The 26,000-nt window shown below is 32.6% G+C and overlaps 1 protein-coding gene across 2 annotated transcripts in view; it reads right to left on the reverse strand.

Moving 5' to 3' along the window:
- The window catches only part of LOC145243673 (uncharacterized), a 198,463-nt gene that overhangs the window by 54,621 nt on the left and 117,842 nt on the right, over window positions 1-26,000 (reverse strand). For both annotated transcript variants that reach the window (XM_080106721.1, XM_080106722.1), the window contains exons 10-14: window positions 23,641-23,766; window positions 14,893-15,024; window positions 13,562-13,681; window positions 11,833-11,955; window positions 1,162-1,303 (exon numbers count right to left, since the gene is read on the reverse strand). In XM_080106721.1, the coding sequence (XP_079962847.1) occupies window positions 1,162-1,303; window positions 11,833-11,955; window positions 13,562-13,681; window positions 14,893-15,024; window positions 23,641-23,766 (643 nt within the window). The remainder of the gene's footprint in view (window positions 1-1,161; window positions 1,304-11,832; window positions 11,956-13,561; window positions 13,682-14,892; window positions 15,025-23,640; window positions 23,767-26,000) is intronic.

Genomic DNA, 26,000 nt, shown 5'->3' on the forward strand with positions numbered 1-26,000 from the left:
TTTCGGAATTATTTTTTTAGAAAGAATTTTGTAAAACTTCATTTTAGTACCTTATGCTATTGCATTTCGTATTTCAATAAATTAGTAATAACCAAAGAAAATACTTTGTAAGTTATATAGACTTAAATAGGAGGCCAGAGAAAGGGAGGAAATGAATATAAATATGAACAGTGCAACATTTAAAAACAATATACAGGATGGAACGATGAAATTGTCAGGCAACATGATTCCATTTCCGTTTGATGAAAACCGGATTTCTTTTTTTGTTGCAGATTATCTACTAGGTGGCCAGTTATGTACAAATCCCAAGAGCGATAGGAGCCTTCTATCATGTTTGAAAGTGACACAATGTTCAACGAGCGAGATCGGAGATGTGTTGCTCTACAACTCATGCTCTCTACCAATCCAAATTATGACAACAGGATCATTGCCAGCACCCTCAAAATGCAAATCCAGATAGTTCAACACTTGAGGACACAGCTCAACACATCGGACGACCCATAGTGTGGTTTCAAGTGAGGGCCACCTCACATCTTCAAAGTCGGCTTGAAAGTCAACACCAAAGTGGACCTTCATGTGCTGAAGAGTGTGGTGATTCGCTGGTGCAATCAGGTGGCTGCTGGCTGCTGGCAGCTAGCAGACCCTGGGTGTGGCAGCAGGATTCAGCGCTGGCCTACAAGTCTAAAGAGACCCAGGTTTGGCTTCAAAAGGAGTGCTACAATTTTGCACATTTCTCTCATTGGCCCGTTCCTCCCCTGACCTGAACCTGCAGGACAACTTCATTTGGTCATATGTTGAGAACATCACCAACACCAAAGCCAGCCTGATCGCTGATATCCACCAAGTATTCATCGAGCTCCCGCCAGTGCTTGTCGAAAAAAGCATGCTCCCAGTTCTGGACACATATCGAGGCGATGATGAAGGTGGCTACATTGAATAGACATCCACTGTACTACATAATCAAGTTACCTGAATTGATTAAAATAAAGCTGTAATATTGTTTTCTTTAGTGCGACAATTTTATCGTTCCACTCTGCATTTAAAAACTTAATTAAAAATAAAATTGGCAAAAAAATGTCATCAACGCAAACACATTTAGCCTGTTATAGGATGATGATGATAATGATGATAGGGTTGCCGGGGGAAAAGCAGATGTCTTACCTGTTACCAGGACTACCGTAAGCTGATTTTGTGTAAGCGCTGGGGCACTGAACAACAGGACATTTGTAGTTACCACGGATATTGAAGCAAGTTGCGTCGTAATGTCCGCAGATGTTTGGAGTTTCTTTACATTCGTCGATGTCTGCAAAAAAAAAAAAAAAAAAATCAGTTTTGATGCATTTTGGTTTTGTTGGATGAAAACAGTTTCATCTCAAAAAAAAAATTAAAAAAAAAAAACAAGCCAAAAACTATATGATCTCCCCCCCCCCCCTCCGACTGATGCCTTTGTCATGTTCTTGCGGTGGGACTGAAAAGAGTCACGTGGTTAACCTTATAGTTGATTACCTCAAGCTAACACTTTCTACCAAGGATATGGAACATCCAGTTGTTCTTGTCGCAGCTTCCACTGGTACTGAAGTCAGTAAAATAAACAGCACCACACACTTCACACGGCTTTTCATCTTTCTATTTCCATGGCAGATCAAGAAAGACCCTTTCTGATAAAACTCTAAATGATCTACCTACAAAATACAACAATTTGAAGGTTCTTATCACTGACGAAATCTTCATTTACTGCCTATGAAGGCTAGCTGAGAGTTTATTATTTAAACACCTCAGCCTAACATTCACAGGTAACGAACATGAATTGGAATAAATACATAGTCAATTCGAATTGTAAAACAAATCCGAATTGTCATGTTTTTATTTACTTGCCTCCCCACGAGGGAATAGTTAGATAAAGGTCGGATCTTCATGTGTAGAAGGCACTTAAAAAAAATGAATTGCCTGTTTACTAGTTTGTAACTTGATATTGTAAACCAATCGCATATATTAAAGTTCAATCTACGAATATATAATCAACATTTGTAAAATTGAGTCTACAAGAGTTACCTCCCTTGTCCTGTTAGCCAAACTCAGTCGTAGAACTGTTACCTATTTTGACCATTTAAACCCATATATGATCCACATGATCTTGCTTTTGGGTAATTTTCAGCAAAATCTAATGGTTGGCAAAAATTCTATGTCCCGGAAAGTGCTATTTTTGGCCATTTTGACCCCTTTTGCCCTCCTGGGGATACAACCAGAATCCTTTTTATAAAAAATTCGAGAATCTTACATTATCTCCCTTGGGTAGTTGTAACTTCATGCAAAATTTCAGAAAAATGTAATGATTAGTTATTGAGAACTTTGGGAACGAATGGACAAACGAATGAGGGTGAATTCTAAGATCCAAATCTGACTAAGTCGGTTGACCAATAAATATATATATATATTTATTTAATTTTATTATTAAATATTATTTTACGTGCATAAAAACATACCTATGGACATGCGTGTTTCTGGCTTTTAGCCTTCGTCAGCACAGGTCAGTTATATATCTATATATAATATATATATATAGTCGGCTGCTTTCCTTCAAGATGCAGAAACTACTATCCCTAAGGAAATAGCCTATCCTCAGTAAACAAAAAGTTGAAAAAAAAGTGTATCCCTCCCCCCAAGTTTTAAAATATAAATGCAAAAATAAAAAAAAATTGATTATTCATTAATTCAAAGAAAAAAAAAAATTTTTTGTAAAATGTTGACAATATAAAAAAAATAAAACAGTAAATTTCACGAAATTCTTACGGTATGTGTTTTTTGTTTACCACTCATCAAGACCCTGAAGCCACTCGAGAATAAGGGTTAATGAGTGTATAGTGGTCAAAAGGAACATGTTAGTTGTGAAAATTTGGTAAATAGGATTACTTGTTTACATTGGACTTGAAGGCAACCATATTGTAGTCAGTTGAAAAGCAGGTAAACGGAACAGTTCCACAAGTGTGCAGTTCTAAGAAAGAAGCTTTGTTCATGGAATCTACGTTTAGGTTTAGGCACAGATAAAGAGTGGTGGAAATTATTAATAGTGGTTTCAAATAGATGAGTGCTTTCATGAAAGGCAGGACAGGGGGGAACATAGATTAGAGCTCAGACGAGCACTTGCCATGAAAATAAGAATAAAGCAGAGACATGCTCACAATGTCTCTTCTGTGGGAAAGAGGTTGTTTATTTTTTTTTGTTTTTGTATTGACTTCTGTCTGCTTGGTATAATCCGGTGGTTTGCGTCATTCGCCATGCATTTCCAAGTGAGACTCATGGAAAAATGAGATTTAAAATGCAGTAGTACTGTTCTCTTCCACTATATATATATATATATATATATATATATATATATATATATATATATATATATATATAAGTGAAATTGTCTGTCTGTGTGTGTATCTGTGTGTGTACATTTCCCTACCAAACTACTTTGTCAGTTTCCAGTCACAGACTCGAGATTTGGCATAAAGGGCATTGAGATTTGGGAAAATCTTTTTAATCGGTTTTTGGCTAGAAATTTGGCTGTTAAAGGGTCAAAGTTCAACGATTTGACGTTTGAAAACTCTACCAAGCTCCTCTGCCAATTTTGGGTCTGAACACTTGAAATTTTAGATGTAGATTACTTGGACATGGATCAAACTTTTTAATTTGATTTGAGCCAAAAACATTAAATGTTAAGGGGTTAAAATTGGGATCAAATTTTTAAAAAATTGACCTCTGCGGTCTCTACCAAATTACTCAGTGAATTTTTTGTCTAAACATTTGAAATTTTACATAAAGTGTATTCAGACATAGGGCAAGCGTTTTAATCGGTTTTTGGCCCAAAATTTGGCTGTTAAGGTGTCAAAGTTCAAAACAAAAGATGTGACCTTTGCGATCTCTAGCAAACTATTCAGCCAATTTGGAGTCTAAACATTTGAGATTTTACATAATGTGTATTCAGACATGCAGAAAACTTGTTAATCAGTTTTTGGGCGAAAATTTGGCTGCCAAGAGGTCAAAGCTGAAAGACTCTACCAAACTCTTCCCTTAATTTTGAGTCTAAACCCTTGAAATTTTAGATGTAGGTTACCTGGACATGAGTCAAACTTTTTAATATATATATATATATATATATATATATATATATATATATATATATATATATATAAAATATCCACTTATCAAGTGTTTCCTTTTCAGATTAAATATGTTTTTAACTCTTTTTCAAAGTGTTTTTTAACATGTTTTATTAACTGTTTGCTCTTATATATATATATATATATATATATATATATATATATATATATATATATATATATATATATATATATATGCACATAAAGTTATGAACAGTACATAGGGCCCGAGCAAAGCCGGGCTGAACTGCTACTATATCTATAAAAGTGAAATTGTCTGTGTGTGTGTGTGTGTGTGTGTGTGTGTGTGTGTGTGTGTGTGTGTGTGCCTGTGTGTACATTTTTCTACAAAAGTACTCTGTACATTTTCAGTCTACAGACTCGAGATTTAACATAAGGGTACTGAGATTTGGGAAAATCTTTTTAATCGGTTTTTGGTCAGAAATTTAGCTGACAAGGGGTCAAAGTTCAAAATCCTACCAAACTCCTCCACCAATTTTGGGTCTAAACACTTGAAATTTTAAATGTAAGTTACTTGGATATAGGTCAAATGTTTTAATTTGATTTGAGACCAAAACAATGAATTGAGGTCAAAGTTTTAAAAAATTACCTCTGCAGTACCAAATTACTCAGGCAATTTTTGGTCTAAACATTTGTAATTTTACATAAAGTGTATTCACACAAAGGGCAAGTTATGAACAGTACATAGAGCCCAAGCAAAGCCAGGCTGAACTGCTAGTATATATATATATATATATATATATATATATATATATATATATATATATATATATATATATATATATATATATATTAGACATTTATGCTGATGACACTACTATCTATGGCAGCACATCTAAGACTGTAAATGACCAAGTTCTCTCCTATTCTTTCTCCTCTGATCTTGAGCAAGTGGTACAATGAGGAAAGTGGTGGCTTGTTACTTTTAATGCATCTAAAACCAAGCTTTTATCTTTACATCATCAACGCTCTGATCCTCATCTGGCATCAATTGAAATGAATGGCTCTCATCTTGGGGAGGTCTCATGTTTTAACAACTCATACATCAAATCCGTTGCCAAGGCCGCTGGAAAAATGGTGGGATCCTTCTATCGATCTAGTAAATATTTCACTGCTGATGCAATTCTCTATCTATATAAGAGCCAGGTACATCCAAGGATGAAGTACTGTTGCCACATCTGGGCAGGAGCTGCTAGAAAGGACTTATCTTAGCCTCATAGGGGATGTCCTTTTCTCTTCCCTGCAACCTCTTTCTCACAGAAGAGATGATGCGAGTTTTTCTCTGCTTTATCGTTATTTTCATGGCAAGTGCTTGACTGAGCTCCAATCTATGGTCCCTCCTCGCCAAACTTTCACAAGAAACACCCGTCTAGCAGAAAACACTATCAATAATTGCCCCCAATCTTTATTTGTGCTTAAAACTAAACGTAGATTCCATGAACAAAGCTTTTTTATTAGAACTGCACGCCTATAGAATTGTCTTCTGTTTTTCTGCTTTCCAGCTGACTACAATATGGTTGTCTTCAAGTCTAACGTAAACAAGTTTTTGATGAGCCGTTCCATATAAGTTAACAAATTTACCGAATTTTCATTACTAATGATTACTTTATTGTCCAATTGTCTACTGTACACTCTTTAACCCTTAACCTCGAGTGGCCTCTTGGCCTTGATAAGTGGTGATACCTTTGTAATATATATGTATATATATATATATATATATATATATATATATGTATATATATATATATATATATATATATATATATATAGTGAAAGAGAATGGTGATATATATATATATATATTCAGATGGGCAGGGTCTTTACCATTTTTGAGGATTGCTTGTTCTCTGTCGGTCTGAGGCATGGTCCTGTGCACTTTTAATAGCCCCACCTTCCCAGTTTTTTTTCTTCTCAAAGTATGAGAAGACGGTAGTTTATTTCTAATCGCCTAAGGCACTTTTACCGGGAAATGGCAACAATTTGCATACGGATCAATTTCCAAAAGCACCATAACGTTGTGAGCCACCAAATTTTATCTCATATAACAAAGAATGCTATTGTAGAACTGTAACTATTTCTTTCCAGAACGGGTAGGTCCTGGATATGACCTAAAACTATATCCGATGGTGAGGCCCCAGCTTGCGGCTCTTGGGGAGTGTGGAGCCACCCTTTAATTGCCATTGCTCCCAGGTCCACTCTGACCCGGAGTGGTAGTTCCTGTTAGGGTCCTAACTATGGGTTAAATAGAATCCGACTTAAAAAACAAATATACCCTATTAAAAATCGTTCCTCAAAATAACTAGATTCGGCATTAAATAACCTGAAAAAGGTTGATATACTGTAAAAAAAAAAACCAACCAACCAACCAGAACGGGTAAGAGAAAGTGCGATTAATTCATCGTCGACCACCTTGTGATCACGTGATCTGTGACTCCAAACACCAAAAAATATAACCCCTAACTAGATGGGAAGTTATTGAAAAGAAACTATGTTCATGGAAATTCCATTTGAGGTTAGGCACACAGAGGAAGAAAGGAAATTTTTTTTTCCAATGGTGGGAAAAAACGAGTTTTTACTGTGCATGTCTCACAAGGATGAACAAGAGATTGAAGCTCAGTCGATAACCTTCTATGGAAATAATGATAGAGCAGAGAAAGACTAACATAACGTGTTAATTGCTTAATTTTTATTTTTTACTACACCGTTTCACCCCTAACAAAGGAGCTAAAATTTAAAAAAAGTTGTATCCAATTAGCTCCCTTGGCGGGCACGTAGAGATTCGAAATCACTTCTATTGTATTCCCTGGGGATTTAATACGATTTAAATGTCATTAATACACACATCTCTCTCTCTCTATGACAGATATATATATATATATATATATATATATATATATATATATATATATATATATATATGAAAGAGATAGAGAGAAATATATATATATATGACAGAGAGAGAGAGATAGAAAGAGAGAGAGAGAGAAATATATATATATATGAGAGAGAGAGAGAGAGAGAGAGAGAGAGAAATGATTTTAACTTGAATCATCTGATGATATAGGCGGAAAATCTTTATCCCGTCTATTGAAACAACTTGTAATGAATTAAGTTAATACACTCAGGGTTGAAATAATAGAAAACATAAAAAACATATTCATCTCTACTGACATATTGAGCACTCTTTATCCTTGTTTTTTACCATATATATATATATATATATATATATATATATATATATATATATATGTGTGTAATGGAAATAGAACACATACATCAAATCTGTTGCCAAGCTCACTGAAAAAATGGTTAGATCACTCTCTCGCTTCAGTAGGTATATCATTGCCGATGCAATTCTCTATCTGTATAAGAGCCAAGTATGCCCTAAAATGGAGTATTGTTGCCACATCTGGGCAGGAGCAGCTCGGCACGCCCTAACCAACCTTCATATTGTTCAAAACTAGCTTCAAGACCTAGTAGGTGATGCCCTTTTCTCTTCTCTGCAACCTCTTTCCCACAGAAGAGACGTCGCAAGTCTGTTTCTGTTCTATCGTTATATATATATATATATATATATATATATATATATATATATCAAGTGCTCGACTGAACTATAATGTATGGTCTCCTCTTGCCAAACTTTCACAAAATACATTCGACTAACTACAAACACTATATATGATTTCCACAAATCTCTATCTGTGTTTAAATTTAGACGCAAATTCCATGAACAAAGCTTCTTTCCCAGAACTGCCTGCCTATGGAACACTGTTTCGCTGGCCTGCTTCCCGGTTGAATACAACATGGTAGGCTTCAAGTCCAATGTAAACAAGTTCTTGTTGAGCCATCCCCATAAATAATCAAATTCTACCAAATTTACACCATTAACGATTACTACACTACTACCTTATATTTATTGACCCTTATCCTCGAGTGACCTTCAGGCCTTGATAAGTGGTGACTCCTATGTAATATATATACATTGTTGGAATTTTTTGTACCAATAATTATGCATCCCCCTGTTTATTATATTTTTATTCTGGTTCTTATATTTGATTTTCTGTATTTCGTATCTTTTATGATTCTTAGTTTCGTATATTTCGTATAATTTAAAGAAAAAGAGCAATGCTAGCGCCTTGATGACGTCACGAGCCCAGCGCGAAATTCGGCCTCTTTTGGATTCCGGCGACGTGGATATTGGACGTGGTTTCATTGCCCGGTGTAGATATGGAATTTTGACGAGCCCTCCTTCAAAGAAGAATACCCGGCAACAGAACACTGAAGACTATTTACGTCGCTACGGTTTGCACGTATTTAGAAGGAGTGTAAAATTTTAAAGGACTTTGGATTGAGAAAAGAAGAAAAAGGCACGTGCCTGACCGCCATCAATTTGTGAGTACGTTCCTAAAAGTTATTGCATATGAGAGTGTGATTAGGAACTACTATTTGAATTACAATATTGTATTCGTTCGTTGATACGATATTTTCAATATAAAAACCAGCGTTTTTTTTGTTTTTTTTTTTTTTTGCTTTATATGTTGTTACCTTGGCGTTCTCTGTTTTTGAATTTGATGCCTACAAAGGGAAAAATTTGCAACTAATTTTATTGTAAATAAAATATCTTCTTCGTTTTATATTTTATTCTTTACCCCCCTCCCCCTTTTTATTTCATTATTTTTTTTTTTTTGCAGGCTTGTTATTTTCGCGTCGAATTTATCTGAAAGAGGATAAATTTCCAACAATATATATATATTTGAAAATTTTTTTTTTGGGGGGGGGATACAGAATTTAATAATGGCTAAATACAGACCAATCAACGTAATGATTTAAAAAATAAAAAAAAAAATGAAAATAAAAGTTAGCTAACCATGTTTCGTTCCTCGCTCAACAGAGCTAAATTGAGAAAAATACGATTAAAAAAAGTCATGAATATGGCGGGGGTGGGGGGAAACGAAAAATAAACGGGAGAAAAAATTACATAAAGACTAAATGAAGTTCTAAAAGATTTTCTTTTTGCTTGCAAAGAGAAGGTCTCAAAGACTTAATAAAAGTAGTCTTTAGAATTTTTAAATGATAGGGAGAGTGCGACCTACTCAAGATCGTAAGCATGTCAGCACTGAAATTCGTGGCACACGCATGGTTATTTATAAGATGGTCGCAAATCGCAGAACCATACGTATTACTCAGAACATCCGAGGGTGAAAAATTTGCATAACGAATCTTTGATGGTACATGTTATTTCAAACAGAAATCTAATCTTTGCGATGTTCGCCCAACATATTTTTTTTTTCTTAATCGTATTTTCCTCGATTTAGCTCTGTTGAGCGAGGAACGAAACCTGGTTAGCTAACCTTTATTTTCATTTTTTATTTTTTAAATCATTATGTTTGATCTGTATTTAGCTATTTTATATATATATATATATATATATATATATATATATATATATATATATATATATATATATATATATATATATTTTTTAGAGGGAATTAGACCTGGAGTCTAAAGAGCAGAGTTTATTTTAGTGTATTAGTAAATGTATTAATACTATTAAAGGAAAACAGTGCTCACTGCTCATTGTACTGTAGATATATAATAAGCTCAATAGGTATAGATATCCTAGAGCTATTTTAATGTTGAGTAAAACGATTCACAGTATTTTAAAGTAATACAAATGATAAATAATTATTCTAATTAGAAGACAAAATATAACAGCATACCAAAAGATAGACTGACTCAAATTGAAACAGATTTTATAATGGAGATAAAAAAAGGAATATCTGCCTTACTCACGACTAAAATGCTACTTTTGTTTTGGTGTCTTTGAAAACAAATAAAATGGATTGTCCTTAATCCGCAAAGTTTCGAAAGAAATACTTTCCCTTTCGACACACACACACACACACACACACACGCACACAGTAATAATAATTAGTAATAAATAGTGATAGTTACAACTAGAAATAAAATAGGCTTAAAGCTTTTAAAATATATACTAAAACTGTTCGCAAGGACTTGTGATGCAATGGTTAGCGTACTTGGAAAAATCAATTGTAAAAGGTTGAAGGTTCAATTCTCAGTGTGGGCGACTAAGAAATACAATTGCTTAGGACCTATACAAAATAAAACAGCGTGCCAAAAGAGAGATTGACTCAAATTGAAACAGATTTTATAATGGAGATAAATAAGAAATATCTGCCTTACTCACGACTAAAATGCTAGTTTTATTTTGGTGTCTTTGACTTTGACTTTGTTTTATTTTTGCTGATGAGGAGACTTTGTTTTTAAAAGACAAAACTTTTGTCAAATTATTGTCAGTATTTATTGTTAATTTAAATAATCTGAACATTGTTTCTGAAAGGATCGTACAATCTAATAAACTTTGTTTGTTTTTTCCTTTTGAAACTGATTTTTAATTAAAAATTATGAATCGTTTTACTCGATATATATATATGGTGCAGCATAAATAATACCTTCTTATTTTTGTTAATACCTAATTGCATATGGTGGTTGATGATTAATACCACCTTTTATTTTTAATTTTAATGAAAAAAACTGCATTACAGTAGATTTAGAAATTAATGCATTAAAGTGGTTAAAGAAAAATATTTAGTGAAAAGATATTTACTACAAATCACCGCTCCGAAAAATAGAATCAAAAAATGTTATTTGTATTTGATGTTCAACGAGAGTTTTGCCCACATAACTCCTTAGGGATGTACTTTGAGATCCGGAACCGCTTTCATTGAATTCCTCAGAAAATGTTACGCATAAATGCACTTCAGGTTTTTATGTTAATTCTCTCTTACTATAAAACAGTGCCATGTGCTAGAGAAATGAATGCATATAATTGGACAACAATGTATTTTTAACATATCCATTTGAAATTGTATTTTTAATATATTTATTTGAAATTGTATTTTTTAATATATTTATTTGAAATTGTATTTTTAAATATATTCATTTGAAAATGTATGTTTTAATATATTCATTTGAAATTGTATTTTTAATAATTCATTTGAAAATGTATTCATTTGAAAATGTTCTTTTAATAATTCATTTGAAATTGTACTTTTTAATATATTCATTTGAAAATGTATTTTTAATAATTCATTTGAAAATGTATTTTTTAATAATTCATTTGAAAATGTATTTTTAATATTTCATTTGAAAATGTATTCATTTGAAAACGTATTTTTAATAATTCATTTGAAATTGTATTTTTAATAATTCATTTGAAAATGTATTCATTTGAAAATGTATTCATTTGAAAATGTATTTTTAATAATTCATTTGAAATTGTATTTTTAATAATTCATTTGAAATTGTATTTTTAAATATATTCATTTGAAAATGTATTTTTTAATATATTCATTTGAAAATGTATTTTTTAATATATTCATTTGAAATTGTATTTTTAATATATTCATTTGAAAATGTATTTTTAATATATTCATTTGAAAATGTATTTTTAATATATTCATTTTAAAATGTATTTTTTAATATATTCATTTGAAAATGTATTTTTTAATATATTCATTTGAAATTGTATTTTTAATAATTCATCTGAAAATGTATTTGTATATATTCATTTGAAAATGTATTTTTTAATATATTCATATGAAAAAAAAAATTTCTTTTTCATTTATTTGCCTCGACTTACCTAAACACGAAACCTGATCAGTGGACATTCGGAAACCAGTAGGACAACTGCACTTGAAAGAACCAGGTAAATTTTGGCAGTGGTACGAACATCTTTTATATGGACCAGCACATTCGTCGATATCTGAAAAAATTAGATTAAAAACAAAAGAATAAAAATATGAAGAAAATTATCAGTTTGCGAATACGTCAAAATAGTTTTTATCGATTCACTAAATTTGCAGTAATTTACATCATTTTAATGAATTACGCACAAGGTCAAAAAAAGTTCTGGAAACTGGGAATGCTCGATTCTCTTGCTTTTCTATTTTTTACTCTTGGCTAACTAAAATCACCACAATGTCATATTTGTCCTATAGACTTAAAACTACATGAAATAGCCCAAGCCTTTTGATAATTTTATTTATGGTAAAATCAAAGTTTAGTGACCTAAATACAATGTAATAAAATATTATTATTTTATCTGTTTGTTTTTGTTCACTATTAGTAAATGAAGAACCATTTCAAGTTAAAATCTATTTAGTATTACGCCGGAAATCTTAAGAACATGTTCAAATAATCACCATTACTTCTCCAACTTGCAGTTATATGACAACTCCATTTTTACTAGCGATTATTTCATCATATTTACATATTTCAAGAATGTTCTTAAGATTATAAGCGTAATACTAAATAGATTTTAATTCAAAATGTTATTTCATTTACTAATATTTCACAAAAACATCAAAATAAAGCAATAAATAAAAACAATATGCAAAATAAAGATCATGCTATCGTGGGAATTTTCTAGTCAGTTTGCATAAAACACTGAAGTGCTGAGCCAATGAAATCACAGCAACCAACGTCATTTAAGAAAACATTTATTTGCTGCAATTGGTTTATTATATATAAAAAACAACAACCAAATATTTATCTTTATTTGAACAAAAAATTCATAAAGATAAAAATTATATAAAAGAATTTTTTTTTTTGTTTGCTAACAATTGTTTGTTATTAAAAAAATAATATTCAATGAGGGTTTTTTTTCTTGATTTAAATTTTAATTTTCTTAAAGTTTTGTAAAAATTGTCCAATAATTATTCATTGTATTTTCTTTGTACAACAAAAAAATATTGTTTTCATTTTTTCAATTAATTTTTCATTAAATTATCTCCATAATAACAGAAATAATATAAATCATAAAGAAAAAAACATAAATTTTTTTGTTTACTATCAGTTAATGCTATTTGTTATTAAAAAAAATTATTCATGAAACTTACCTTACAATGAGTGTTTTTTCTTGATTTGAATTTTCATTTTCTTAAAGTTTGGTAAAAATTGTCCAATAATTATTCATTGTATTTTCTTCATAACAATGAAAAGAATATTATTTGCAATTTTTTTTCAATTAATTTTTCATGGAATTATCTTGCTAATAATAGAAATATATTTTTATTTATTAAAATAAATTAGCCTTCGTTTGCATGTAAAAAAAAATCACAAAACTTTCATTCACCACCTTCTTTTATGTAAACTGCCTTGAAAAATTCCAACAATAGCATGGTCCTTATTCTGTATAAGTACCCAAAAAAAAACACACACACACACACAAGAAAATAAAACTATCACTTATAGACAATTTTTTATCGCTTTTTGTTCAGGCCACTAAACTGTGATTTTACCTTATTTAACGAACAGTACATGCTTATTATTTTGTCTCTTTAAATGTAAAAAAAAAGATTTTGACTCACCTTGACATGAGTGTCGGTCAAGTGAAAGCTCATAACCAGTGCGGCAGGAACATGTGAACGATCCTTGCGTATTTGTGCAGATGTGGTCGCAGGGACTTTGCACGGAACATTCATCAACATCTGAGAGCAAAATGAAAAAAGTAATTGAAATAATTTTCTTTTCTTTGTTTTTCTCTTTTAACAAAACGGAAATTTTAGGTAAAATTCAAATATGATTGCCAGCAGAGCTTATATCAAGCTCTCGTCTGCATCATTTTTTTGTACGGATGTGAAACCTGGACAATGAAAACAAGCGACCTACAAAAGCTTGAGGTGTTTTAATAAACCACTTGTGTCAAAACATTAGCATGTTCAGTGTAGCAACTATGTAATATTTGTTTATAAATGGACGCTCCTGTCAATTTCGATGTATGAGGTTCCACCACAACAGCTAAGTTGTTCGGAAATCCACACAGATGATTTGTGTAGAACCAACCACACTTTTTGGTATTACTGCTAATCTTTGTCGGTGCAAATGACTGCCACAAGGCAGAGTATACAGTGAACTGCAAGTTTTTACATCAGAGTTTTTCCTTCTTCTACATGCATGTCTTAATGAAAGCTGCAGATGCATCTCTCCCAGAGAATTATTGCGCCCCTATATACCAACCTAGAAATTTCTATGACTCACGTTGCATACAGTTAGTGCCTAGCCTATATACGGTGGCGTCAAAAAGAAAGTCTGCACTTGTCATTTTTTTCAAAAGCCACAAATTTAAGCTAAATTGAATGTAACTATTTAAACAAGCTATACCTCATTTGATTCGCCTTTTATTCTTCTATAATTTTACCTGTTCATAATTTTACCTGTTCATAATTTTACCTGTTTAATTGAAGTATCCTAGTGTTCACATCAATTTTAAAATGCGGTAGAATTTGGTTATAAATTATATTCTTCTGCTAGTTAAAGATTCAATCCTCAGTGTGGGTGACACTCAGAATACATGTGCAAATTACTTAAAACTTCTACTCAATCATGGCTGATGCAACAAGAGCATGCTACCCCCTGTGGATTAAATAAAGGTTCCATTTGAAATTCTGTGCAGATTCCCAAGTTCGACAAGATACTCATGAATAAGCTCGGAAGTTAAATCGACCAAAATGCTATGAAAATAACACTCAAGATGAGAACGGTAGTCTGAATAATCCAAATTATACAAATATCTCTGTCCTGACTTAGATTATTGTAGATAACACGTCTGATATATTCAATATGGCATGTTAATATAAAAAGGTAAAAATTAGAAAAAGAAATTTTGTAATTTTTTTACTACAAGAAAAGCAATTTTTACCTCTGCATTGTCTACTGCCAGTTCCAACAGATTCGTATCCATCTTTGCACTCACACCGGAAACTTCCAGGTGTGTTAATGCAGTCGGCATTTCGCGGACAGTATCGATGATGATGGCTGCACTCGTTGATATCTGCATGGAGAAAAAGTGAAGACAAATGAGAAAATAATGACGAGAAATATACATGCAAATAATTCCCAATCTCATGTAGTATTTGTGCAGAATAAGGGTTGTGCTGTTATCAGAATTTTCAGGGCAGTTTATGTAAAATGTTGGAAAAATTTCGTGATTTGAAATAATGTAGTTTTTTGCACAAATGCTGGCCAATGTTTTGAATGAAAAAATATGAAAAATTCATTGAAAAATGAAAACAATATTTTTTGTTGTAATAAAATATAATGAATAATTATTGGACAATATTTTTATGAAACCTTGGTAAAATTAATTTTTTTATGAAACTTTGGAAAATTAAAATTCAGTTCTAGAAAAAAAACACGAATTGTAAGGCAAGTTTCAGGAATAAATATTTATTTTTTTAATAACAAAATAGTTGATAGCAAAAACAAAAATGTTTTTGATTTTTATATGATTTTTTTTTCAATATTTTTTTGTTCAAACCACGTTCTTTTTTTTTAATATAATAAACCAATTATAGCAATTAAATGTTTTCTTAAATCACATTGGCTACTGCGATTTCACGGATCCAGCATTTCGGCATCTTTCAGCATTTTATGGAAACTTCTTGGAAAATTCCGATGATGGCATGATCCTTTTTCTGCATAAATATCAGTTATGTATGTTGATATGCTCATATATTTGAATGTAAAGGATTCACTCTTGAACTCATCATTATAAATAGCTGCTAGACAGAAGTGGTCGTAACGTAGGATATATTAGGTTTAATTTAGTTTTATGCAAAAGGAGTAAAGAGGCAGTTGGAGAGAAATTTTGACAACAGACATCAATTAATAGATATTTCCTAATTTTCAGTTTTTTTAAAAAATATTTTAAATGGTTTTTAGGGGCATAATATGAGCATAACTTCTCATTTGAAAATTCAAACATTTCAGATTTGCGTAGAATGTGATCCATAGATATCAGTTAAACAAGATTCTCTGAATTTCATTTTCTTCTTAAAATTGCTTAAGTTTAAGCCTTAAATTTTGGACATTTTCTAGACTCTGAATCGTGGAATGGACTTTAATCAAAATTAGATTAAGGATTCTAGGCATACAGGTTAGTAGCATTATATATTGTGTAAGGAGTTGTTTTTGAAGACTATGATGATACAGTTTTATATAAAAATACCCTTGGCTAAAAGACAAGCTATAAAGAATGATGACAATATTAATTTTTTTTAATAATTTTCTATTATAAAATATTTATTTACCATCTAATGTGTAAAACCAGGATGGTATTGGGGGTGTTATGTTCTTTGAAATTTCTAGAAATACCTCAACTTTATAAAACAGAAAAACATGTACAGCCACTAGGTAGAAATGTACTTATGACTGTAACCGGAAGTATTAGGACGGCCTTAGCTCACAGAGGCTCTTAATGTTACATGATAAGGGATGTCCCCTTTTCATGTAAGTATAAAAATAGAGAGTTTGGTTAAAGTGGAAATGAGATAGCAATAGACGAGATTTGAACCTCGTAATTTAGGTTTAGAAATAGATTACGTGTGAGAATTTAAAAATGTAAAACAAACGTTTGTTTAGAATATAGATAAATATTTCAAGGAAAGAATGTTAACTATCAAGTTTGTTATGAAATTTTAAATTGAAAGAATGCAGCTTATAAGATAATGTTTTTAACATATTGGAAAAATAGGTTACTGAGTATAGGAAAAGTTTTGGACACGTATGTCCAGAACACGTGAAAGAAGGCACATGTTTTAGCATGTGTATGACGTCACGGAAAATAGAAAGTTCTAGGGATAGAGAAAAACTTTAGTTAGAGACAGTCAGTGAAAAAACTCAGAGAGAGTCAGTCGTCTAGGAAGCGAGACGTCACTTTGAAACTAAAATGTGAAGTCTTGAATTCTTGGTGATGGAAACGGCCGGTCGTGACGAAATAAACCATCAAGTGTTTTGTAAAGCTCGTCTTGTGTTTATGATTCTTACAAAAAGGTAAAGTGAAATTGTATTATATATTTGTGTTATAAAATGTCTTTTCATACACATCTCGACTTCTCATATTACAATGTGAATCTACGTCAGCACGTCTATACAATGTCCGAACAGTGAACACTGTTTCCTCACTCAAAGAGCTTCTTCTTCCAATCTACACATCTAAGGAATGAACATTTAATATATAAGAATCGTTATAAACGAACAATCTCTAAAAGTCTCTTACAATAAAATGAACAATCTCTCTCTCTCGGAGTCTTTCAACATTCCTCTTAAACACTCTTTTAAAAGCATCTCTCTCTAAGATACAAAAAGCCATATAATAAGACTCTCTCTCAAGACAAACAATCTAATAAAACTCTTTCTGAGCATCTCTCTCTAAGACTCTCTTTTAATGAAACCCCTATATAACATGAATACCAATATGTAATATTAAATTATTGTTGAAATGTGGGTCGCTATTTATGTTTGATATTATTAAATTATTATTATAATATTTTATCTGGTAAAATATTATAACAATAAATCACAGATTATTATTAGCGGGACCTGAGGAAATTCCACAGAATGAGAAATATATTTAATCAACAAATATATTTTGATAAAACTGATATTTTACTGAATGGTGCAAAAAATGTTTTTTTGTACAAAAAAACAAAAAACAAACAAAAACAAACATAAAATAGTGTCCATTGTATTTTTAATATAGGACTTACCTTAAGGAGATAAATTAATAAGCACTTATAAATACTCATAAAGTAATATTGTGCTACATAGTTCAATACAAATAATAAAATCACGCTGTAAGAGACAACCTTTAATTTACTCTTTCAGTCCAGCACCTCTCGGCAGACAATATTTGTTTTTGCCCCTGTTTATTTTGAATGTTCCTTTTTCAACATAACGTTTTGCTGACTCTTTTCTTTGGTGAAGAACTACTGCATGTTAAAATTACTGCAAATTTCTTTCTTACATCATTACAACAATGACCATATATTATCATGATTTTCGAAAACAAGGCTACATCAAAGGGAGGTCACTGTCATATTCTTATATAGAGTTACCAGATTGTCTTTTAAAAAAATAAATTTCATAGATTTAGCGGCTTTTGAAATAGTTTGGCTTTCAAAAATTGTATTTGGCCTTTTTAAAAGCGTAACATATGAACTAACTATAACAAGCAGATTATTACACGTATTAGACGCTGTTTATGAAATAAATATGTAAAATAAAAGTACCCAAAGGTGATTGTTTGTGTTTTCAGATTATCTATATATATAAAAGCGAAAATGTGTGCATGTATGTATGTATGTTTGTATGTATGTATGTGTGTTTGTGTGTTTGCTAAAAACTTTCGACAGACAGAACAAAAATTGACAAACTTGATATCATTTGAAGCTCCATCCTTCGCCCGAAAAATATCGAAAAATTGGCCAAAAACGTTAATTTTTTCATCCCGAAATCAACAATTTTCTACAGGGGAGGGGTCAACAAAAACCGTCCTCTCATGACAACCGGTTCTATGCATGCGTCAGATGACGTCATGACCTGATTTAGTTTAAATAGTTTAAGAACTGAGAGAATTTCATGTAGGTCGTGTTAGCTCAGCTGGTTAGCGCGTTGGTTCAATGTCTAAACGTTTTGGATTCGAATCGTGGTGTGAGATGTCTTCTTTTTTTTTTTTTTTTAATTTAAATATTGAACCAGTGTTATTTAAGCCATTTTTCACGTAACGTTCGTTTTCTTGTTTTTTTGTTTTACTTCGCTTATTCTTAGGTTTTCATTAACACCCCCGACCACACACCCAAAAACACCCGGGTACTTACCGATTTTTTAAATTTTAATATCAAAACAGGCTTATTTAAGCCATTTTTCACGTGTTTTTTTTAACGTTCGTTTTTCTGTTTTCTTTTTTTGTTTTTTCGATTTTTAAATTTAACATCGTTCGTTTGCCGTACGTTAGTTTTTTGTGTTTTTTTTCGATGTTTTTATTACTCCCCACCCACCCTCACCGCCCGGGTTCGTTTTTCTGTTTTCTTTTTTTACTTCGCTTATTCCTAGGTTTTCATTAACCCCCTCCAAACACCCGGGCAACGCCAGGTACCCCCTACCCCGTTAAGCAGGGATTTTTAACGTTCGTTTTCCCAAACACACACACCGAAAAACACACGGGCAACGCCGGGTACCCCTCCCATGTCTAATATATAAAAGGCAAAATGTGTGTGTGAGTATGTGTGTTTGTATGTCTGCCAAAAACTTTCGACAGACTGAACAAAAATTAACAAACTTGGTATCATATTAAAGCCCCACCCTCCAGACAACAAATATCGAATTTTGGGCTCATTAGGACCAGTCTAAGGGTGTTAGCTGGGTGTTTTTCTGCAGGAGGCCTCCTCAAAAAGTGACATTTTTTCGTTTTTCCTATGTATTTAAGTAGTAATAATGTGATGATCTAATGATATTTATACGAAATTAAAAAGAAACGCTTAGTCATGTCACGTGACGTGATGTCACCACTCAGTAATATCGATATCTGAATTCAATTTTTTTATTAACAGATTCTTATCGGCAAAAAATGTGAGGTACCATACAAATAAAAATATTAATTTAGACGTTATGACAACTTTACCAAAGTTATTAGCGGGTTAAAAATAGTTAGATACGATAGTTAAACTAAACATTACGAGTAAAACATTCCAGAACAACAACAACAAAAAAAAAATACGTTTATTAAATAATTAGGTTTCAGACGATATATTAGCTAAGATTATTTGTTTTTTTCATACGGTCATTTTCTTTCCATCTTTGTTTATGAGAAATCGAGAAAGAGAGAGAGAGGGGGAGAAAGACACAGGGGGAGGGGGAGAAAGAAAGAGAGAGATAGAGAGAGAGAGATAGAGGTGTAGAAAGGAAATGAGAATCGTTTTACTATGTTTTAAGACTTTCCAGCCAAAAGACCAAGTAAAAAAAAAGATGCGTATTATATATTTTTCCTATATTAAATTAAGACAAGATGTCATATTCCAAACATCACAGCCTGGGATTAGATAAAATTCATGGAATTTTTCCTAGCAGAACACCCGGCGTCGCCTGGGATTAGAAAAAATTGGTTGATATAATTAGCCGATGTATGTGGAAATACATTGAATGCTTCCTAAGATGAAACCGCTTTAATTCTAAGGACAGATACTACACTTTGATCTTAGCCAAAAGACCAAGTAAAAAAAAAGATGCGTATTATATATTTTTCGTATATTAACTAATTGTATTTAGAGAGAGGAAGGTGGGAGGCATAATATGAGTTAGTGGGAGGGGGCAAAAGATGAAACCGCTTTATTTCTAAGAACAGATACTACACTTTGATCTTAGCCAAAAGACCAAGTAAAACAAAAGATGCGTATTGGATAAAATTGGTGTATATGTACTAGGAAAATACCCAGCGTCGCCCGGAATTGTATGACATAGCACTAGCACAACATATATACTAGCTGATTACCCGGCATGGCCTGGGATTGGATAAAATTCATGGAATTTTTCCTAGCAGAGCACTTGGCGACGCCTGGGATTGGAAAAAATTGGTTGATATATGTACTAGCCAAATGCCCAGCGTCGCCCGGGATAGATTACATAGGTGGATATCTGTACTAGCAAAATACCTGGCATAGCCCAGGATTGGATAAAGTAGGTGTATATGCACTAGCAGAACAGCCGGCGTCACCCGGGATTGTATGACATAGGTGGATGTTTACTAGAAGAATACCAAGCGTTGTCTGGGATTGTATGACATAGGTGAAGTATAGGTCTGATTCGACTATTTTGACGGTGCTTGTGCATTATAGGTCCGATTTGACAATTTTGAAGGTGCTTGTGCATTATAGGCCGATTTGACAATTTTTAAGGTACTTGTGCAGTATATGTCCGATTTGAAAAATTTAGAAGGTGCTTGCACAGTATATATGTTATAATATGCAAGTGACCTCCCTTGGATGTAGCTTCATTATCAGATTCTATTAGATTAATATACAATCATTGTTATAATATGCAAGTGACCTCTCTTGGATGAAGCTTCATTGTCGAATTCCATTAGATTAATATACAATCATTGTTACAATATGCAAGTGACCTCCTTTGAGTGTAGCTTCATTGACGAATTCCATTAGATTAATTTACCATCATTGTTATAATATGCAAGTGACCTCCCTTGGATGTAGCTTCATTGTCGAATTCATTCAGATTAATATACAATTATTGTTATAATATTCAAGTGACCTCCCTTGGATGTAGCTTCATTGTCCAATACCACTAAATTAATATACAATCATTGTTATTATGTGCAAGTGACCTCCCTTGGATGTAGCTTCATTCTCGAATACCATTAGATTAATATACAATCATCATTATAATATGCAATTAGATTAATATACAATCATTGTTACAATATGCAAGTGACTTCCATTGGGTGTAGCTTCATTGTCGAATAGCAGTAGATTGATATAAAATCATTGTTATAATATGCAAATGACCTCGCTTGGGTTTAACTTCATTGTCGAATTCCATTAGATTAATATAAAATCATTGGTGTAATGTGCAAGTGACCTCCCTTGGGTGTAGCTTCATTGTCAAATTCCATTAGATTAATATAAAATCATTGGTGTAATGTGCAAGTGACCTCCCTTGGGTGTAGCTTCATTGTTAAATTCCATTAGATTAATATACAATCATTGTCATAATATGCGAGTGACCTCCCTTGGGTGTTGCTTCATTGACGAATACTATTAGAATAAGATACATTCATTGTAATAATATGTAAGTGACCTCCCTTGGATGTAATTCGTTGTGGAATACCATTAGATTTATATAGAATCATTATCATAATATGTAAGTGACCTCCCTTGAATGTAGCTTCATTGTCGAATACCATTAGATTAATATAAAATAATTGTTATGATATGTAAGTTACCTCCCTTGGATGTAGCTTCATTGTCAAATTCTATTAGAATAATACAATCATTATAATATGCAATTGACCTCCCTTGGGTGTAGCTTCATTGTCGAATTCCATTAGATTAATATACGATCATTGTCATAATATGCGAATAAACTCCCTTGGATGTAGCCTCATTGTAAAATTCCCGTCCTTTCATATACATGCTATAAATGACCTACACTAGGTAAGATACAATTATTTCATATGTGTAATACCCGTCTTATGTAGGTAAAATAATCTTATGTTCGAAATAACGAATGATACATAAACATACAAAATTCCTCTCTCATAAAAATAACAAATATATTACAAAACCAAATTCAATTTTCTCATTGTTTATATAGCCCCGAGCAACGCCGGGTAGCCCTGGTAGTCTATAAATATAAAAGCGAAAATGTGTGTATGTTTGTATGTATGTGTGTTTGTGTGTCCGCTAATTTTTTCATCCCGAAATCAACAATTTTCTACAGGGGAGGGGTCAACAAAAACCGTCCTCTCATGACGACGACCGGTTCTATGCATGCGTCAGATGACGTCATGACCTGATTTAGTTTAAATAGTTTAAGAACTGAGAGAATTTCATGTAGGTCGTGTTAGCTCAGTTGGTTAGAGCGTTGGGTCATTATCTAAACGTTCTGGGTTCGAATCGTGGTGTGAGATGTCTTTTTTTTTTTTCGATTTTTTAAATTTAAATATTGAACCAGTGTTATTTAAGCCATTTTTCACGTAACGTTCGTTTTTATGTTTTTTTTTTTACTTCGCTTATTCTTAGGTTTTCATTAACACACCCACCCCCGACCACACACCCCAAAACACCCTGGTACCCACCGATTTTTTAAATTTTAATATCGAAACAGGCTTATTTAAGTCATCGTCGTCGTAGTGCTCGCACAAAATGTTAACTCTACGACTTCTGTGCGGGCACCTGCCAATTTTGTTTTTACTTAAATAAATTAAAACATCTTTCAGTAACTCATTCTGGCTGGCCAAACGGTTAACGGTTCATGCATTTTTCACATTTTATTTTCCAACTTCGCCTCAGGGTTTCGGGTTCGATCCTACCAACTTATCAAAATGTTTACCCCCTCCCCCCCGGTTTCTTTTTAATTTAAGAGCACACACACCTCGAAACACCCGGGCAATGCCGGGTACCCCAGCTAGTCCATAATATAAATCTCACCTGTCTGTTTAAGTGTATGTATGTATATATGTATGTCTGCCCAAAACTTTCGACAGAGGCGACCGATTTTCACGAGATCAGTATCGTTTTTAAGCTCGACCTTTTGGACGACAAATATCGAAAAATTGGCTAAAAACATTAATTCCTTCACCCTCAACTGGGCACTTTTCTACAAGGAGGAGTTGTTTTTTGTCAATATTTTCAAAAGTCATCCCCTCTTCTCGATTGACTAGCCTTAATTTAAACCTTCACCACTTCCGGTTAGGCAACGGTAAAGACGTCACTTTTTTTTCACATTCTATTCCTCCTTTGTGTCACGGCTCCGAGCCTGCCTGCCTACTACCAGTTTTTTATTTATTTTTTTTTTACTCAACACACACCTCCAAACATCCGGGCAACGCCGGGCACCCATCATAGGGAATCATAAGAACAATTTTTGCAATACTCACCATCACAATATCCACTAGATAGCGCTAAATAACCCGGTAAGCAATCACATGCGAAACTACCAGGTGTGTTCCGACAAACTTGGTTTGGGTGACATGTGTGATTACCAGCAGCACATTCATCAATATCTGTAAAGAGATCAATAAAAACAAAAATCAATACAAGAACTGTTGCAATATTTTTTTGCATAATAAAAAGGTATGACTACAAATATTTTGGTGATTTTATTTTTAACCATAACGAACCAATCAGATACTAAAATATAACAAACCAATCAGATACCAGAGCATAATGAACCAATCACATACCAGAACATAATGAACCAATCAGATACCAAAACATAACGAACCAATCAGATACCAGCACATAACGAACCAATCAGATACCAAATTATAACGAACCAATCAAATACCATAACATAAAAAACCAATCAGATACCAGAACATAACGAAACAACTAAATATGAGAAAAAATGAACCAATCAAATACCAGAACATAAAGAACCAATCAGATACCAGAACATTAAGAACCAATCAGATACTAGAACATAACGAATCAACTAAATATGAGAACATAACGAACCAATCAAATACCAGAACATAATGAACCAATCAGATACCAGAACATAATGAACCAATCAGATACCAAAACATAACGAACCCATCAGATATCAGAACATAATGAACCAATCAGATACCAAAATATAACGAACCCATCAGATATCAGAACATAATGAACCAATCAGATACCAAAATATAACGAACCAATCAGATACCAGGACATAATGAACCCATCAGATACCAGCACATAATGAACCAATCAGATACCAGGACATAATGAACTAATCAAATACCAGAACATAATGAACCAATCAGATACCAGAACATAATGAAGAAATCAGAAACCAGGACATAATGAACCAATCAAATACCAGAACATAACGAACCAATCAGATACCAGGACATAATGAACCAATCAGATACCAAAATATAACAAACCAATCAGATACCAGGACATAATGAACCCATCAGATACCAGAACATAATGAACCAATCAGATACCAGGACATAATGAACCAATCTGATACCAAAATATAATGAATCAATCAGATACCAGGACATAATGAATCAATCAGATACCAAAATATAACGAACCAATCAGATACCAGAACATAATGAACCAATCAAATACCAGCACATAATGAACCAATCAGATACCAGAACATAACGAAACAATCAGATACCAAAATATAATGAACCAATTAGATACCAGAACATAAAGAACCTATCAGATACCAGAACATAACGAACCTATCAGATACCAAAACATAATGAACCAATCAGATACCAAAATATAACGAACCAATCAAATACTAGAATATAATGTACCAATCAGATACCAGAACATAACGAACCAATCAAATATGAGAACATAACAAACGAATCAGATGCCAGAACATAATGAACCAATCAGATACCAGAACATAACGAACGAATCAGATACCAAAACATAATGAGCCAATCAGATACCAGAACATAACGAAACAATCAATATGAGAAGATAACGAACCAATCAAATACCAGAACATAATGAACCAATCACATACCAGAACATAATGAACCAATCAGATACCAAAATATAACAAACCAATCAGATCCCAGAACATAATGAACCAAATCTCAGTACCCTGTATATCAAATTTCGAGTCTGTAGACTTAAAATTAACAGAGTTATTGTGAAGGAAAATGTACATAGACACACAGACAGACACACACACAGACAAACACACAGACACATTCACTTTTATAGATATATATAGACTAGCAGTTCCGCCCGGCCTTGCTCGAGCCCTATGTATTGTTCATAAGGTTATGTGCATATGTATATATTAAAAAGTTTGAATATGTAAGGTAATGCCTTTCTTTATAATAGTCTTCCTTAACTAACATAGAGAAAAGACAGACAGACATTTTCACTTTTATAGATAAATAAATAGATAGATAGATGCAATATATAATCATGATTTAAACAGTATTAAAAAAAAAGAGACTCATGCGCCACCACCGAGAATCGAAATCAAAACGTTCAGTTCACGATTTATTTTGCCTCTGCCATCAATGACTGGGTTATGAAAACATGTTTACTGCAAGGCTAAAAATTAAAACATGAACCAATAGCTACTACGTTATGCATTCGTAATGCCGACATTCGACCTTCACCTGGCAAATTTCATTTTTTTTTTAATTTTTACACTTTTGCACCGATTTTTCTGGGCTAAAACCCAAATATAAAGTTTTGCATGGATTCAAATACCTTATATATGAAGTTTCATGTCTGTAGACCAAAAACTCTAGGAGGAGTT

Source organism: Euprymna scolopes, chromosome 22 (assembly GCF_053919585.1).
Source record: "Euprymna scolopes isolate OS-2025 chromosome 22, ASM5391958v1, whole genome shotgun sequence".
NCBI classification, from domain to species: Eukaryota; Metazoa; Mollusca; class Cephalopoda; order Sepiida; family Sepiolidae; genus Euprymna; species Euprymna scolopes.